At 41.5% G+C, this 18457-nt stretch overlaps 2 protein-coding genes across 7 annotated transcripts in view; both read left to right on the top strand.

Moving 5' to 3' along the window:
- Positions 1-18457, top strand: part of MASTL (microtubule associated serine/threonine kinase like) — a 53130-nt gene that overhangs the window by 9583 nt on the left and 25090 nt on the right. For all 6 annotated transcript variants that reach the window (XM_036459009.2, XM_036458992.2, XM_036458999.2 and 3 more), the window contains exons 5-6: positions 2476-2582; positions 3045-3195. In XM_036459009.2, coding sequence (XP_036314902.1) covers positions 2476-2582; positions 3045-3195 — 258 coding nt within the window. The remainder of the gene's footprint in view (positions 1-2475; positions 2583-3044; positions 3196-18457) is intronic.
- Positions 4372-6147, top strand: LOC123653155 (AP-2 complex subunit beta-like). Its single transcript, XM_045587788.1, has one exon. It carries the CDS (start codon positions 4788-4790, stop codon positions 5361-5363), a length of 576 nt encoding a protein of 191 aa, XP_045443744.1. The 5' UTR covers positions 4372-4787; the 3' UTR covers positions 5364-6147.

Below are 18457 nucleotides of genomic sequence, written 5' to 3'. Positions count from 1 at the left end.
ATATTTTGAGCAGTGAGAAAAAATGAAGCCATTTTCAAGTTCCACCATTTCTTACTTCTTTTCAGTTGGGTCAAGTTTCTAAACTTTCTAAACTGCTGTTGTCTTGCTAATGAAAAGAAAATATTGTAGGATTCCACTGATTCTCCTATCTATCTACTCCAGGACTTCTGTGAGGATCAAATGAGATGAGGCCATGGGAAAATGCTTCACAAACATTTGGTTGAACTGTAAAATGTTTGCAACTGGCTATAAAGCAAGTCGGGTTCCTGGGCTGAAGAAACTCCAAAAAGGCTAATTGCTAGGGAGAGGAAGCCGGGCATTTCTATGTGACATCATTACCCGGCACCCACAGCTACTGTTTCTGAGCTGGGCTGTGCTGTGCTGTGGGACACATTTTGCACCATTGTGTTTTGGCAGCATTGGCTGCGATTGGCGCTAGATCGTGGTGCCGTTTATTTTTAAATGGCCAGTGAGCATCATGGCAGCTCCTGTGTTGAGCATCTGTCCCTTGATGGTCACTGTGCATCATAGCTACTGGTCCCAGGGAAGGATGGACACTTAACCTTTTATATACTGGTATATAGATGACATATAAATGAAATCTGTTACATTCAAATTTTCGGTCTTTTTAAAACTCTTATGTCCATGCAAAGTTATATCCTATACTTCTCTTACCATTTTTGACATTTCCTATCTAATGAAAGAGTAACATGCAAATTAACCATCACTCCACTATACCCACAAGCCACGCCCACCAGCCAATCAGGAGTCAACATGCAAATTAACCCCAACCAAGATGGCTATGGCCATGGAGTGAGCAGGAAGGTTGGTTTTCCCTGGCATTGGAGGAAGTCAAGCTTTCCACACACCCTGGCAGACCCAGGCCTCCATTCAAGGCTACAAAGTTTCAATTATATCAATAGAAGATAAAGAAATCCCATTTGAGGATTTAAAAAAAATGACTGGGGCCATGAAGTAAGCAGGAGGCTTGTCTCCGCTCCAGGTTACAAAGTTTCAATTAGAAAATAAATAAATCTCAGATACCAGGGCCTCCACTTGGGTCCCCGGGGTGTGTGGCCAGCCTTCAAACTACCACAGGCCCCTCGCCCAGGCTGCCCCACACCCCAAGGGAACCCCCACCCTGATCCAGGACACCCTTCAGAGCAAACCAGCTGGCCCCAACCCGTATATCAGGCCTCTATCCTATTTAATAAAAGAATAATATGCAGATTGATCATCACTCCAACACACAAGATGGCTGCCCCCATGTGGTCAAAGATCCTGCCCCAATGTGGACACAAGATGGCCACCACAAGATGACCAGCAAGGGAGGGCAGTTGGGAGGGACCAGGCCTGCAAGGGAGGGCAATTGTGGGTGATCAAGCCTGCAGTGGAGGGCATTTACCGGTGACAAAGGGTAGCAAAGGAGAGAAGTTAGGGGCAACCAGACCTGCAAGGAAGGGTAGTTGTGGGGGACTCAGGCCTGCAGGTTTGTTAGGGGCAAACAGGCTGGCAAGGGAGTGATTAGGGGAAGGCAAGCAGGTGAGCAGTTGGGAGCCAGCAGTCCTGGATTGTGAGAGATCCCAGATTGGAGAGGGTGCAGGCTGGGCTGAGGGACATCCCCCTCGTGCACGAATTTCATACACCGGGCCTCTAGTCCTATATAATAAAAGCCTAATATGCAAATTGGCCAAACAGCAGAATAACCTGACACTGTGATGTGCATTGACTACCATTGGGCAGTCGCTCAATACAGGAGCTGCCCCCAGCACGCATGCTCCAGGCCAGCCAAGGCAGGTGCCAGTCGGGGCCCCCGATCATCAGCCAGGCCTAGAAACCCTTCCCATGCATGAATTTCATGCACCGGTCCTTAGTCAAGAAATAATATGATATTATATAATGTGTGGATGTTGAATTATTTTATTTTACATTGTTATGCACTGAAATCTATAAAGATCTGTGTTAATTTCTATCTTGACCTATATTTGCATATTTTAATTAATATAAAAGTCCCATAATTTGTATTAATTTCTTAAATAGATTCTGATATTAAAATTTAATTTATATTCCTACTATCTTATTATTTCTTAGTTTTGCTTACCACCACCTTTTCTAATATTTTATTTACCAAGAATTATTTTGTTGCCTGTTAGATAACACTCTTGTTTTCTAACAAGAGTGTTATCTAACTTGTTGACTGAGTACTCCCTGAAAAGCTAAGACTTTATGTCATTACATTGAATTTTAGTCATTCCAAAGCAAGACTATCTTATCAGATTTACGATTTCAGTCAGTTGCTTAGTTTTTTATGTTTGCTCTATGGCATCTGACTTTCCTGTGTATGTATGTCTGGCATAAGCCAATTGGTAGATAATTTAATGTGGAAAGAGGGGCAAAGTTCAGGACAGATGATTATAGACTTAAACAATGACAGTTAAAGTTTTTAAAGAATTTCATATACTTTTCTTTCCATAGATATCAATATGATGGATATCCTTATAACGCCATCAATGGTTAAACCTAAGAAAGATTATTCAAGAACTCCAGGACAAATATTATCTCTTATCAGCTCATTGGGATTTGTAAGTACTTTTAAGATAAGAAAAAAAGAAAAATCACGTAACCTGGCCTTTCATAATTGCCATTTAGAATATAAAATGTTTTTCTTTTTAAATAAATGATCAAAATTAATTGAGTAACCCTACCAGGTTTGCCTCAGTGGGTAGAGCATCAACCTATGGACTGAAGGGTCCCGAGTTCAATTTCAGTCAGGGGCACATACCCAGATAGCAGGCTTGATCCCCAGTAGGGAGCATACAGGGAGCAGCGAATCAATGATTTTCTCTCATCATTGATGTTTCTTTCTTTCTCTCCCTTCCTTTCTGAAATCAATAAAAATATGGTTTTTAAAAAAATTACTGTAAGTATCAAGCATGTGAGGTTATACTGAGAGTTAATCTACTTAGGTCTGTGAACTTACCAGTAGGTGGTGCTTTTGTGAAGATAAATATTAACATTTATATTTGTCTTTCTCTTTTTAATAGCACCTGCCAGTTGAAGAAGAGAGTCAAGACTCTACAAATATTCTTTCAGCTCATGTATCTGAAACATCACAACTTTCTCAAGGACAAATTTGTCCTATGTCTGTAGAACCAAGGGATAGTACTCCTTATTCTAGCAAACTACTAAAATCATGTGAGTATAAGAGAAAAAAACAGTTTACTTCTAATGTCAGTTTAACAATAAAAAAAAAAAGCAAATATTTGAATAGTCTGTGGCATGCCTGTATTTCATTATGTAGACATTACTGACAGGAATTTTTCCAGATGTTTAAGTCAACAGAACAAAAATTCTAGCTAATGAGATAATCTTCAATTATCTATAGCATTACAATGGCCATTGGGTAGATTTCACTATATTGGGTCTTTGGAAATCTTACATAGAGAAGATATAGTACCTGTAATATTGTTATGTGTTTGTAAAATTTCTGAAAGATTTTTGAAATAAAGTAGTCAAAGAAAAGTTATAATTTTTTAAGTAGCATACAATAAAATGCAAAGCCAAGTACTAGAAGAAGACAGTGGGACACTTGACATTTATATGGTACTTAACATCACTCTTTATTACTTGGCAATTTCATTCTCCGCACTCATGTTCTTCATCTTGGGAATGTGAATAACATAGTGTTAGTTGTTTTCATGGATGTTACCTCATTTTGAATTGGTCCTCAACAAATCTGTACAGGTCTAGAACATATACTCTTTATTACTTGGCAATTTCATTCTCCGCACTCATGTTCTTCATCTTGGGAATGTGAATAACATAGTGTTAGTTGTTTTCATGGATGTTACCTCATTTTGAATTGGTCCTCAACAAATCTGTACAGGTCTAGAACATATACTGTTATCTTTTTTTTGCAAATGAGAAAGCTAATGTTTGCAAACACTTAGTTACACACTAGTAAATGGGTAAACTGAGTCCTGGTTGCAAATACAATTTTCTGTTCATTTGTCTTTCCTTTAAATTAGTGAATCTTGTTTCTTCTGTCAAAACCCACTGTAAAAATGAAAATGCCTGAAATACATATATATAGGTTGGGTGAACAGAGACTGATAAAATACCAGGTGTACCGGTTAATAATGTGGATTTTTTTTCAATAGATGGAGTTACACATATGTTGAGAGGTGTTTGTGTGTGTGTGTGTGTGTGTGTGTGTGTGTGTGATTTGACATATATGCTATTTTGTTGTATTGGCAACAAGCTTCAAAACTTCATATGTCAAATTTTCTGAAGGTGTTAACATCATAGATATTTTTACGCTTAAAAATGTCTTAATTACATGCCAAAAAAAGAGCATTTGTGTTGTCTGAGAAGCCACTGATCTCTGAGGAGATAGATCTTATTGAGCCAACTCTGCTGGATGAGCTGATCTGCCACATTGGTTCTTTGGCCTCTGTGTACCACAAGCCTCCCAATGCTTTTGTGGAAGGAAGTCATGGAATCCATCGCAAACACTTGCCAATACATCATGGGAGCACTGATGCAGGTGACAGCCCTGTTGGCATCACCACTGCCACCAACTTGGAACAGACTCAGGTTATTTCCTCTCAAGGGGACCTTCTAGGGGACCTTTTAAACCTTGATCTCGGTCCACCAGTCAATGTGCCACAGGGATAGGCATGGTACATGGTGGATATGTGGCTCCTAAGGTTGTCTGGCTGCCTGCAGTAAAAGCCAAAGGCTTGGAGATTTCTGGAACAGTTACTCATCGTCAGGGGCACATCTAAATGGAAATGAACTTCAACAACAAAGCTCTGCAGCATATGACAGCATTTGGCATTATCCCTAGCACTCCTCTGGCCATCCATACACCATTGATGCCAAATCAGAGCATTGATGTCTCCCTGCCTCTCAACACTTTGGATCCAGTCATGAAGATGGAACCTCTGAATAACCTACAGGTAGCTGTGAAAAACAATATTGATGTCTTCTACTTCAGCTGCCTCATCCCACTCAATGTGCTTTTTGTAGAAGATGGCAAAATGGAACGCCAGGTCTTTCTTGCAACATGGAAGGATATTCCCAATGAAAATGAACTTCAGTTTCAGATTAAGGAATGTCATTTAAATGCTGACACTGTTTCCAGCAAGTTGCAAAACAATAACGTTTATACTATTGCCAAGAGGAATGTGGAAGGGCAGGACATGCTGTACCAATCTCTGAAGCTCATTAATGGCATTTGGATCTTGGCTGAGCTACGCATCCAGCCTGGAAACCCCAACTATACGCTGTCGCTGAATTGCAGAGCTCCGGAAGTCTCTCAGTACATCTATCAGGTCTACGACAGCATTCTGAAAAACTAATAGACTACTCTGGTGCCCTCCGGCCACCCTGCGATGGGTGCAAGCCAAGAACTCTTAGCTAGAAGAAATTGTTTTGCCGAATAGAAGCTGAACCTAAATACACTGAGGCCACCCACCAAGGTAGTGACTAATCTAACCTGTGCTCAATTAGGCCGCAACCTGCTGGATCGTGTTAGCTTTCTGTGAACTCTGTAACCACCGCTTCAATCACTTCCCACCTCTGCCTCCTGCTGCTGCTGTCTGTCCTTACTTGTGGGCTTCTCCATTCTGGGCCAATGGCTGGCATTTTTTAGCGTAGTTTAATATTTTGTAATTGAGAGTTCGTTTCAAAGCAGAAAAAGACAAAAAATATTAAAGCAAGGAAAAGTGTCATTGAAACGTAAGCTGCACTTTATTGTTTTATATTTTTGTACATAAGAGAAATCGAGGGAGCAGTAATCATTGCTAGAAAGTGTCAAGATAGCCGGCCATCATTCCCGCACAGGCCTGGAGGAAGACAGCTACTTGCCTGCCCTCTATGGCAACCTTGCCCATCATTTGGATTTTCACTTTTTTTCCCTTCCAAGCTCCTTTCCTTTGTGATTCCCCCTGCTCTGTCTTATCTTCTCATTTGATGCCCTGCAGTTGGGAATGGTGGTCTACCCTGAGTGCTGTTTAGGTGCAGGAATAGGGCCTGTTGGTACCAAGGCTGAGAGAAATCAGAACTTACTACATTCCTTTCCCCTGCTCTGACCCATTAGTGACACTACTAAGGAAATTGGGTAGAGATGTGGGAAACAGGAACCAAAATGCCTTTCCCCACCCCCTGCCCTGTATTTGGTTTCTCAGGTCTATTTCAGAACCAAGTCATACTTTTAGAGTTGAAACCAGCCAATGCTGTTTTTCTAGCAAAGGAAACAGTAAAGGGCAGTGGGGGTATTTTTGCCTGAGGCCTGTGAGCTGTTCAGTAGCAGAGCTGGGGGACTGGGTCTCCTGAACCCCCATCAGCATTGTTTTCACTGCAAAAAAAAAGAGCATTTCTGTAAAGTTTTAATTCATTATTTTGAAGAAAAGTGCTGCTGAAAGTTATCATATACTTCAGGATACTTATGGTGAACATGCTCTATCTCAAGATGCTTGTGGATGCTGGTTTAAACACTTTAAAGTGATAGTTTTGATGTGAAAGACAAAGAACATCCAGTCAATTTGAACCACAGTTTGTTTTTGTTTTGTTTGTTTGTTTTTATTGATTATGGTCTCACATAATTGTCTTTATTCCCCCATCCCATTCCCATCCCAAGCCCCCCCATCCCCCCTCCCCCCCTCGTCCATGGCCACTGGCTAGGCCCATAGTCCTTTGGTTGATCTCTTCCCCTTACCCCCATCCTCCCTTACTTTCCCTCTGAGGTTTGAGAGTCTGATCGCTGATTCTCTTTCTCTGGGTCTGTTTGTGTTGTTCATTATTTCCTCTAGATGTGTGAGATCATGTGATCCAAGAAATAACCTTGTAAGAATCTAAACTGCAACAAGCCATAATGGTTACTATGCTGAGAGGCACATGAATCAGTCTGTAGTGAGTTCCTTTCTGGGCCAACAATTCTTTTGCGTCACAATTTCAATGCCAGATAATTCCTTATGTGTACATGCCAGCCATGATATTTCAGATCTGGTTGGTGGACAGATGGCGGTAATGCAGGTCCGCCTGTCTCTGGTTTGGTCCTGGGCATCTTTCAGCAACCCGCATCTGCTGGTATGCTGAGGCATCGTCAGCGTCTTCCATCTCTGAATTGTGTCTCTTCTGTCTTCATGGCTGGAGCGCTTCTGTCTATTGCTCTCTGTTATAGAATTCCAGATGGTCTCGGAGTTGTTTTCTGAAAATATACAAACATATTCTCGATCAAAAGTTAATAAAGGGATATTTTCTTTAAATTTTATTTGGGATTCTTTTCCATTTTTTCCCCCCAAATGATTTACCCCTGGCTTGTTTTGTCACTATGTGTGTATTTTCATGGGTATCTTGCTATTAGTGTTTCGAATGAAGGTTAATTTTCTAAAGCACAAATTTTTTAGATGTAAATTATTATCAGGATATATTTCCTTACATGATATTCTTCCACTGTCACCCCCTTTTTTACTTTAAATAATAGGAAACTTTTGGAAATTTTATACTGTGGTCTTGATAGCTTTTACATTTTAAGTTAGTTGCGCTACACTATGACTACTTTAGATTCATAACATGTTGTGCAATTTTACCGTGGCCACTCTGCCAATAAGAATTTTTGTTAACCCATTAGGAACAGCTTTTTGAACAGTACAATCAGGTTTTTTTTGTTTGTTTGTTTTTTTAGAATATTCATTTATTTCCATTAGCCACATTACTTTCCTCTGAGAAATTGGCTACCATTTATCTGTCATACTCAACACTCTAGCATCAATCTCATTTATCATGTGTGTATTAGTGGAGTTGATTATTTCCCTTCTTGAGAAGGGCCTGAGCATTCCTGCTGCTAGGTTGGACTTGGATATTAAAAACCCACTTCCCCACACCATGGGTATGAGACCTCTCAAATAAGTCTTGTTGCAGTGAGAGGGCAGCTGCTGTCAGCCAAGTCTCTGTCTGTTACCTGGGTCCCACTTTGAGCTGTGCATGGGAAGCGAAGCAGCCAAGGGGGCAGGAGACCTCCCTCAGAATGGGAGAAGGTTCAGGCGCCTGCCATGTTGCAGGAGGGGTTGGTAAGGGTCTGTGCCCCACCTCTGTTGACCCCCAAGTTCTCTCCTGATGGCCCCTCTACAACTGTGCCTGTCTTAGGTTGTTCCTTCCTTGAGGAACCTTACCCGTCTCTGGCTAACCAGCCATCCTCCGAGGCCAAGCAGGGTGATGTGAGGTTTAGTTCTGTCTCCTTGGTAGCCTATGCCCCCATGGGCTCCACACCCAGCACCTGCCTCGGGAACCCCTCACCTGCTGGCGGGGCCCAGGCATTGATCTCATATTTTTGGGAACCCATGTTTCTTTCCAGAGAGGGCCCAGCTCCCCCCACTGGGTGGGCAAGAGATCCGTGGTACCAGCCACCATGGTGTTTCAGGCTTGGCATGAATTGAAAGGTCAGGCAACAATTGTGGGCACCTGGACTACAAGAAGAGGTTCATTTTTGGCCAAAAGGGCAAGATGGGCCACTATAGAATGCTCAGGTGCCTTCCCAGGGGGCCCTCTGCATAGTGGAAGGGATGAAGTCCTTTCATGTTGTTTTTAAATTGCTGCCAGACATTCAAAGAATTGGTTTGTATGTTTGTTTGGGAAAATTGTACAATGTGCTGTTGTAATTCTAAAATATCTAGAGCTGTGTCACCTTTGTCTCCAAGCACCAGCAATATATATATATATATATATATATATATATATATATATATATATATATATATATATATATGTATATATATGTATATATATATATGTAAAGTAAATGATTTTTTATAGATAACCCATGGTACGAGGTATATTATACTTTTATAGGTAATGGGGATAACCCAGATGTGGGAAAAATTATAGTGATCTTGTAGAATAATATCATGTAAGGATATTTTTTGCTCTAGGCTAGGAGTGTCGAACTCAATCAGAGAAGGGACCAAAATCTAAAATCCAGCCTAAATCGCGGGCCGAATGGTTTACTGAACAGTCATAAACTGTCATTGTGATGGAAACGCAGCAGAGTGCAGTGATGACAGCGCAGTGCGGGCCACATTGCAAGGCCTGGCGTGACGGATTTGGCCCGCGGGCCTTGTGTTTGACACATGTGCTCTAGGCCATGGAAATTCCATTTTAAACTGGCCGTCAATTTCTTTTTGTATAGACAAGGTCTTTGTTTCATTTTCTACACCTCTCCCAGGAGGAAGGAGTGATGATCCCTTCCTTTGGTGTCCTCATCAGCTAGAAACCTCTGTTTAATTTTACACACAAAGGAACAGTGGTTTAATTCTGTGTCATACAGAAGGGGAGATGGGTGGTGACCCCTATGTAATTATACTTTTTTGTCCCACTTGTGGTCCTCCTGGATGACCAAGGTGTTTGGTGTCATCAGTGACTACTTTGGGCAGGACGATCAGCCCAGGTAAGGGCTCCCACCAGTGAAGGATTAGGAGTTTAAGTCCAGAAATACTTACCCAATAGCCCTAGGTTATATTACCGTACAGCTGATGCCCGTTAGCAGGGCAGTAAAGATGTTCTCAGGTGTTCTTGGGGTTCTGGTTACTTCACACTTCTCTCTCTCTCTCTCTCTCTCTCTCTCTCTCTCTCTCTCTCTAATATTATGTGTTCTTATCCCCCCCCTTATCCTCTACCCTTCACTCATATTCCACCCCCATGTTATCTGTGTCCATTGATGAGGCTCATATGTATGCCCACATGTCTCTTGATTTCTCCCCCTTACTCCCAGTGATCCCCTCCTTCCCTGGGGTTTGAGGTTCTGATCAATGTTACTCAGTCTCTGGGTCTGTTCTTGTTCTTCAGTCTATGCCATTCACTATATACCATAAATTAGTGAGATCATGTGATGTTTATCTTTCTCTGCCTGGCTTATTTCACTTAGCATAATGGTCTCCATCTCCATCCATGTTGCTGCAAAGGGTTGGAACTCTTTCTTTTTTACCGCAGCATAGTATTCCATTGAGTAGATGTACCACAGTTTTTTAATCCATTCATCTGCTGATGGACATTTAGGCTGTTTCCAAATTCTAGCTATGGTAAATTGAGCTGCTATGAACAGAGGGGTGCATATATCCTTTCTAATTTGTGTTTCTAGTTTCTTGGGATATATTCCTAGAAGTGGGAATACTGGGTCAAATGGCAGTTCCATTTTTAGTTTTTTAAGGAAACTCCATACTGTTCTCCACAGTGGCTGCACCAGTCTACATTCCCATCAGCAGTGTAAAAGAGTTCCTTTTTCTCCGCATCCTCGCCAACACTTGTCGTTTGCTGATTTGTTGATGATAGCCATTGTAAGATGGTGTAAGATGGTACCGCATTATTGTTTTGATTTGCATCTCTCTGATGATTAATGACTTTGAGCATGTTTTCATATGTCTCTTGACCTTCCTTCTGTCTTCTTTCGAAAAGTGTCTATTTAGCTCAGTTGCCCATTTTTTGATTGGGTTGTTTATCTTCTTTTTGTTAAGTTGTATGAGTTCTCTGTAAATTTTTTAGATTAAACCCTTATCATTGATATCGTTGGCAAATATGTTCTCCCATGTAGTGGGGTTTCTTGTTGGAGAGTTCTTTCTAGGTCAGTGAAATATGCTGTTGGTATTTTAATGGGGAGTGCATTGAACCTATAGATTGCTTTAGGAAGTATGGACATTTTGATGATGTTGATTCTACCAATCCATGAACATGGTATGTTCTTCCATCTCCTTACATCGTCCTCTATCTATTTTCTAAGTGTCATGTAGTTTTCTGCGTATAGGTCTTTTACCTCCTTAGTTAAGTTTATTCCTAGGTATTTTAATTTTTTTGGTGTGATGGTAAATGGAATTGCTTTTTTAGTCTCTGTTTCTGTAAGTTCATTATTGGTGTATAGAAATGCCATAGATTTCTTGGCGTTAATTTTGTATCCTGCTACCTTGTCGAATTCATTTATTAAGTCTAATAATTTTTTGATGGAGTGTTTAGGGTTTTCTATGTACAGTATCATGTCATCTGCAAATAAGGACAGTTTTACTTTTTTTTTTTTCCAATTTGGATGCCTTTTATTTCTTCTTCTTGTCTGATCGCGATGGCTAGAACTTCCAGCACTATATTGAACAGGAGTGGTGAGAGTAGGCATCCCTGTCTTGTTCCTGTTCTTAGAGGGAATGGTTTTAATTTTTGCCCATTGAGTATGATGTTGGCTGTGGGTTTGTCATATATGGCTTTTATTATGTTGAGGTATGGTCCTTCTATTCCTACCTTGCTGAGGGTTTTTATCAGGAAAGGGTGTTGGGTTTTGTCAAATGCTTTTTCTGCATCAATTGAAATGACTATGTGATTTTTATCTCTCAATTTGTTTGTGTGATGTATCACATTTATTGATTTGCGAATATTGTACCATCCTTGCATCTCTGGGATAAATCCTACTTGATCATGGTGTATGATCTTTCTTATGTACTGCTGGATCCGATTTGCTAGAATTTTATTGAGGATTTTGGCATCTATGTTCATGAGGGATATTGGCCTGTAATTCTCTTTCATTGTGTTATCTTTATCTGGTTTTGGTATTAGGATGATGCTGGCTTCATAGAAGGAGCTTGGAAGTGTTCCTTCCTCTTGAATTTTCTGGAATAGTCGGAGGAGGATAGGTTTTAATTCTTCCTTGAATGTTTGGTAAAACTTTCCTGTGAAGCCATCTGGCCCTGGACTTTTGTTTGCTGGAAGCTTTTTGATGACTGCTTCAATTTCATCCATAGTTATCTGCCTATTGAGATTTTTAGTATCTTCTTGGAAGGTTGTATTTTTCTAGGAATGTGTCCATTTCCTCCAGGTTGTCTAGTTTATTAGAATAGAGTTGTTCATAGTATTTTGTAACAATCCGTTGTATTATGGTGGGGTCTGTTATTATTTCACCTCTTTAGTTTCTGATTTTGTTTATTTGGGTCCTCTCTCTTTGCTTTTGGTGAGCCTGGCTAGAGGTTCATCAATCTTATTTATTCTTTCAAAGAACCAGCTCTTGGTTTTATTGATCTTTTGTATTGTTTCTTTGGTCTCTATGTCATTCATTTCTGCTCTGATCATTACTATTTCTTTCCTTCTGCTTACTGTGGGCTGTTCTTGTTGCTCTCTTTCTAATTCTTTGAGTTGTTGAGTTAGATTATTTATTAACCTTTTTTGTAGTTTTTTGAGGTAGGCCTGTAGAGCTATACACTTCCCTCTTAGGACTTTCATTGTGTCCCATAGGATTTGCAGTGTTGTGTTTTTATTGTCATTAGTCTCCAGGATGTTTTTAATTTCTTCTTTGATTTCATTGACAACCCAATCATTGTTTAGTAGCATGCTATTCAGCTTCCAGGTGTTTGAATTTTTTGGAATGTTTTTATAGTAGTTTATTTCTAATATTATGCCATTGTGATCTGAGAAAATGCTTGATATGATTTCAGTCTTTTTGAATTTGGGGAGACTTTGCTTGTTACCCAATATGTGATCTATTTTTGAGAATGTTCCATGAGCACTTGAGAAGAATGTATATTCCTTGGCTTTGGGGTGAAATTCTCTGAAGATGTCAATTAGGTCCATCTGGTCTAGTGTGTCATTTAGGATGCTGTTTCTTTGCTGATTTTGTGTCTATAGGATTTATCCATTGATGTCAGTGGTGTATTAAAGTCTCCTACTATGATTGTATTGATGTCTCTCTCTCCCTTGATATCTTCCAGAAGATTTTTTATGTATTTTGATGCTCCTGCATTGGGTACATATATGTTTCCCAGAATTATATCTTCTTGCTGAATTGCTCCCTTTAGTATTATGTAGTGGCCTGCCTTATCTCTTGTTACAGCCTTTACTTTGAGGTCTATTTTATCTGACATAAGTATCGCAACCCCAGCTTTTTTCTCATTTCTGTTTGCCTGAAAAATGTTTTTCCATCCCTTCACTCTCAGTCTGTGTGAATCCTTTGCTCTAAGATGGGTTTCTTAAAGACAGCAGATACATGGGTCATGTTTTCTTATCCAATCAGCTATGTCTTTTTACTGATGCATTTAATCCATTTACATTTAATGTTGCAATTGATAAGTACCTGTTTGTTGTCATATTTACCCTTAGTATTTGTGTTTCTCCTTGCCTTTCTCTTTTTTCTTTTTACAGCAGTCCCTTTAGCATTTCTTGCATTGCTGGCTTGGTAGTGATGAATTCTCTTAACCCTTTTTTGTCTGTGAAGCTTCTGATCCCTCCATCAATTTTGAATGATAGCCTTGCTGGGTATAGTATTCTTGGATTCAGTCCCTTGTTTTGCATCACTTTGTATATTTCATTTCATTCTCTCCTGCCCTGGTGTATTTCTGAGAAATCAGTTACTATTCTAATAGGAGATCCCTTGTATGTAACTTTCTGTCTCTCTCTTGCAGCCTTTAAGATTCTTGCTTTGTCGTTGGTGTTTGTCAATTTAATTATGATGTGTCTTGGTATTGGTCTTTTGGGGTTCAATTTGTTTGGGACTCTCTGTACTTCTTGGACTTGGATAGTTTTTCCTGTCATTATTGCTTCTGTCAGGGAAGTTTTCTGTCATTATTGCTTCCAGGAGGTTTTCTTGCTTCTTCTCCGTCTTGAATTCCCTATCATTCTAATGTTGTTTCGTTTTGAGTTGTCCCATAGCTCCCTTAGGCTCTCCTCTTGCTTTTTAAGTTTTCTTTCCAGTTGCTGCTGCGTTTGTGTGTTTTTTTCTACCTTGTCTTCTACTTTGCTGATGCGGTCCTCAGCCTCTTCTATCCTACTTTTTAAGCCTTCACCTGTGTTTTTTATTACAGCTATGTCGTTCTTCATCTCCTCTTGGTATTTTTTCATGTTGGTGACATTCTCATTCATCTCCTTATAATTCTCCTTGAGTTGTGTGTAAGTGTCATTGAGTTGTGTGCATTTGTCCCCTAGCTGTTTAAACATCTTTATAACCATTACTCTGAATTCTGTCTCTGATAGACTGCTAACTTCGAATTCATTTAACTCCCTTTCTGGCGATTCCTCATTCCCTTTCCTTTGTTGATTGCTTTTTTTGTCTTCCCATGTTTTTTTGTAGCGTTTTAATTATAGGTCCAATTGCCTTACTTCCCAGGTTCCTTTGGGGATGGTGCTACTGGTATAATTTCTCAGTTCCTCTGGGCTTGTTAATCTAGTGTAGCTCCCTTCTCAAGCTATTTGGGTTCTCTTGATGTAGATCTGTAAACTTGAGATGTACAACTGTGGTGTCTACAAGTTAGCTGATGTGGAGGGGAGTTTCTTAACCCTTTGCACTCCAAACCATTCTGGACATTGGCTACCAGCTACTCGACGCTACTTTGCGAAACATGCATTGAATTAACTCAATTCCCCATAATCACTAATAAACTGCGATGTCCCCTGAGAGGGGACATCCGAGTGATATGCTAGAATTCCGATGTCCCCTGAAAGGGGACAGCGGAGTGCAAAGGGTTAATTTTTGCTGTCTTGTACCCTTAACTGTAATCACGCGTGCCGTGAAGGGACTTGCAGTGGTCCCCAGGAACCGTCTGTTGGGGTGTTTTGGTTCAGGGAACTTGCTATTGGAAAGGTGTGGCTGAGGTGCCCAGAGATATGCAGTTGTGGGATGGGCAGGCCCAGCTTTTGTTATTTCACTTGTGAGTAGGTGCTTATTTCGAGTGGTGAAAGAGGAGGGCAGGCACGTGCTCACTGACTCACGGGAACCTGGGTCTTGCTGCTGGGCTACAGCCAGCTAGAGTGTCTGCGAATGCATGAGTCTAGGCCCGAATATGGGAATCCTGGTGAGGGGCGGCGAGCCTGGGTGAGGGGCGGCAAGCCTTGGTGAGGCGCCACGAGGCTGGGAGTCTGGGTGAGGGGCCTTGAACGCGGAAGTCCGGGTGAGGGGCCGGGAACCTGGGAGTCCGGGTGGGGCGCGGGGAACGTGCAGACACTCGAATCCAGGAACAAGCAGAGGTGAGGGGGTTAGAGGGGGAGCGGGCGCGAGCTAACTAGGGTCTGGCTCTGGAGCCGATCCAGGAAGGCCGGCAGTCCAGGGTTTTGTTATGTGGCACAAGCAGAGGCAAGGTGGGAGGGAAGGGGGGGCACGTGAACTGGTGGGGGGGGGGCTGACCCGCAAACAGGGTTTTGTGGTTGGGGAGGGGGAGTGTACTTATAGCTGCCGGGATCAGAGTACCTTTGGATGTGGAGGTCCACGAGTCTGCAGCTGGTGGTGGCGTTGCTGGGTTTCTCTGAACCACACTTTGATTGTAAAATGACCAGAATGAGCCAGCACACAGCAAAGTAATTTTGCTTCATGATAACGCACCATCACATACTTCAAAACCAGTTAAAGACCCATTAAAAGATCTTGCCTGAGAAGTATTAACCCACCAGACCTTGCTCCTTCAGATTACCACTTGTTCTGATCAATGACACAAGCACTTTCTGAGCAGCACTTCAAAAGATATGAAGAAGTGGAAAATTTGGTATCTGAATGGTTTGCCTCAAAACAAGAAAAAGTTCTATTGGGACGGTATCCACAAATTACCACTAGTTACCTACAAGGGAGCACCCATATGACTGTCAGCTGATTTCTCAACAGAAACTATGCAGGCCAGAAGGGAATGGCAAGAAATATTCAGTGATGAACAGCAAGAACCTACAACCAACATTATTATATCCAGCAAAGCTATCATTCAGAATTGAAGGTCAGATAAAGAGCTTCACAGACAAGAAAAAGTTAAAGGAGTTCATCACCACCAAACCAGGATTACATGAAATGCTGAAGGGTATTCTTTAAGAAGAGGAAGAAGAAAAAGGTAAAGGTAAAAAGTATGAACAACAAAAAGACATCAAATACATACCTACCAACAAGGGAATCTAAAAATCAAGTGAATAAAAAATCTGAAGAATGTACTGGTGAACATAATAGAATCAGGGACATAAAAAGGGAGTGGACTAACAATTCTCAGGGGGAAGGGGGTCTGAGGGGTGCGAGAAGAGATTGGACAAAAATCTTAAACCTATGGATGAGGACAGTGGCGGGAGGTAAGGGCATGGGGTGGGGTGGGGAATCGGTGGAGGGGAGCTATGGGGGTAAAAAAAAAAAAAAGAGGAATTCCTGTAATCTGAACAATAAAGATTTATTTAAAAAAAAAAAAAAAAGAAAAGAAAACTGGTACATCTACACCACACATGTCAAACACAAGGCCCGCAGGCCAAATCCGGCCCGCCAGGCCTTGCAATGTGGCCCGCACCGCGCTGTCATCACTGCACTCCGCTGCGTTCCATCACAATGACGCGCGGTGACATAGGAGGCTTGTGATCTCGCAGGCCGCCGTACTTGCTATCTATTACGCATGCGCATAGATAACAAGTCACACGAGATTCAGGAGGCGTGACCTATAGTCCGGCATCCGATGTGGTTGTGCGGGTGGCAGAGCAGAGGAGAGAGTGAGTGTGCGGGCATAAAAAATACACAGCAGAAGCTGCCAGTTCCTGGCATAAAGTGCAGGCATAAAAATCGCAACAGAATCTGCTATCTGTACCCAGCCAGGCATTTATTGACTAACTTTTTTTTTCTCCACTCCATCTGCCAAATCAAGCTATCCCTGTGCAGTTTTCAACTTTTTCCTTCTAACGCATATTTCCAATAAACTACATCTTTTACTGCCAATATTGATCCCAAAATGTCCAGGAAAAGAAAAGTTGACGGTGAAGGCAGACAATTTAATGACAAATGGGAAAATGAATACATGTTTGTGCTTAGAGAGGGCAAACCAGTGTGTATATTGTGTTATGAGACAGTGTCAGTGATGAAAGAGTACAATATACGTCATCATTTTGACACCAAACATAATGTTAAGTATGGCAAATATACTTTGGAAGAAAAGCATAAAATTGTTAAAGAACTAAAAGGCAAACTACAATCACAGCAGCAAATGTTTACAAAGGCTACAGCGAAAAATGATGCTGCAGTGAAAGCAAGCTTTATAGTGGCTGAAGAAATTGCCCGTACTTCAAGGTGTTTTTCAGAGGGTGCCTTTTTGAAGCAATGCATGCTTAAAGTGTGTGAGCTAGTATGTCCAGACCAGATACAGAGTTTTCAAAATGTCAGTTTGTCAAGAAACACCATTGCAGATAGAGTTCAAGAACTCTCAGGAAATCTATCATCACAGCTGGCCGAACAGGCATGCAGTTATCTCGCTTTTTCACTTGCTATCGATGAAAGCACAAACAACACTGATACAGCGCAGCTGTCCATCTTTATACGTGCTACGAAGGCCGACCTCTCTGTCACTGAGGAACTTTTGGATGTAGCTGCCATGCATGGGACGACGACTGGTAGAGACATATTTGAGGCTGTGGAGAAATCTATAAATAATTTTAAATTACCCTGGGGAAAGTTGGTGGGGCTAACTACCGATGGCGCACCTTCAATGTGCGGAGAAAAGAAAGGCTTGGTTGGACTAATGAAGGAAAGAATGCAAAAAAGTCACTGCCACACACCCTTGATTACTTATTGCATTATCCACCAAGAGGCTATGTGTGGAAAAGTTCTGGACATGAATGACATAATGACCACAGTCATTAAAACTATTAACTTTATATGGGCACGTGGCCTGAATCATCGCCAGTTCCAGCAGTTTTTACAGGAGGTGGGTGCAGAGCATGGAGACGTGCCATACCACACAGAAGTAAGATGGCTGAGCAAGAGCGCAGTCCTCAAAAGATTTTTTGAGCTCAGAGAACAAATTGCTCTTTTCATGGAAAGTAAAGGAAAGCCCTTGCCTGAACTGTCGGATCCCGCCTGGCTATGTGATTTTGCTATGATGTGTGACATATGCGAGCATCTCGCCCAACTGAATCTGAAGCTGCAGGGACGCAAACAAGTCATCACGAAGATGTCTGACATGATCACAGCATTCCAGCGTAAACTTCACTATGGAAGTCCCAACTGGAACAGGACAATCTTGCCCACTTTCCCGTTTGTTTGAGTATCTCAACCACTATTTCTGGTACTTTTCCTTGCAGTCAGCTGGCTACCAAAGTTAGCCGTTTACTAAGTGAATTTGAGCGGCGCTTCTCTGACTTTAGAACACAGCACTCAGGCTTTGACATCTTTGCCAATCCTTTTACAGTTGATGTCAACAATGTGCCCCATCACCTTCAGATGGAGATAATCGAGCTTCAGTCTGACAGTGGCCTGAAATCAAGGTTTCAGGATGTTGAAATTGAGGACTTCTACCCTCTACTGCCCCCTGACTCAATGCCAGAGCTCCGACTTCATGCTGCCCGTATTCTGTCCATGTTCGGGAGCACCTATCTTTGTGAACAGATGTTTTCAATAATGAATCTGAACAAAAACAAGCACAGATCACGCATTACTGATGACAACCTCCATGCTGTTTTGCGGGTTGCTACAGCCCAAGAAATAAAACCGAAC

This window comes from Pipistrellus kuhlii, unplaced genomic scaffold (genome assembly GCF_014108245.1).
Source record: "Pipistrellus kuhlii isolate mPipKuh1 unplaced genomic scaffold, mPipKuh1.p scaffold_m20_p_1, whole genome shotgun sequence".
NCBI classification, from domain to species: Eukaryota; Metazoa; Chordata; class Mammalia; order Chiroptera; family Vespertilionidae; genus Pipistrellus; species Pipistrellus kuhlii.
Note: the sequence above shows the minus strand (reverse complement) of the source record. Positions and strands in the feature narration are given on the sequence as shown.

What these genes read in the sequence shown, in the direction of transcription:
- LOC123653155 (XM_045587788.1), top strand. Translation starts at nt 4,788, where the DNA reads ATGGAAATGAACTTCAACAACAAAGCTCTGCAGCATATGACAGCATTT.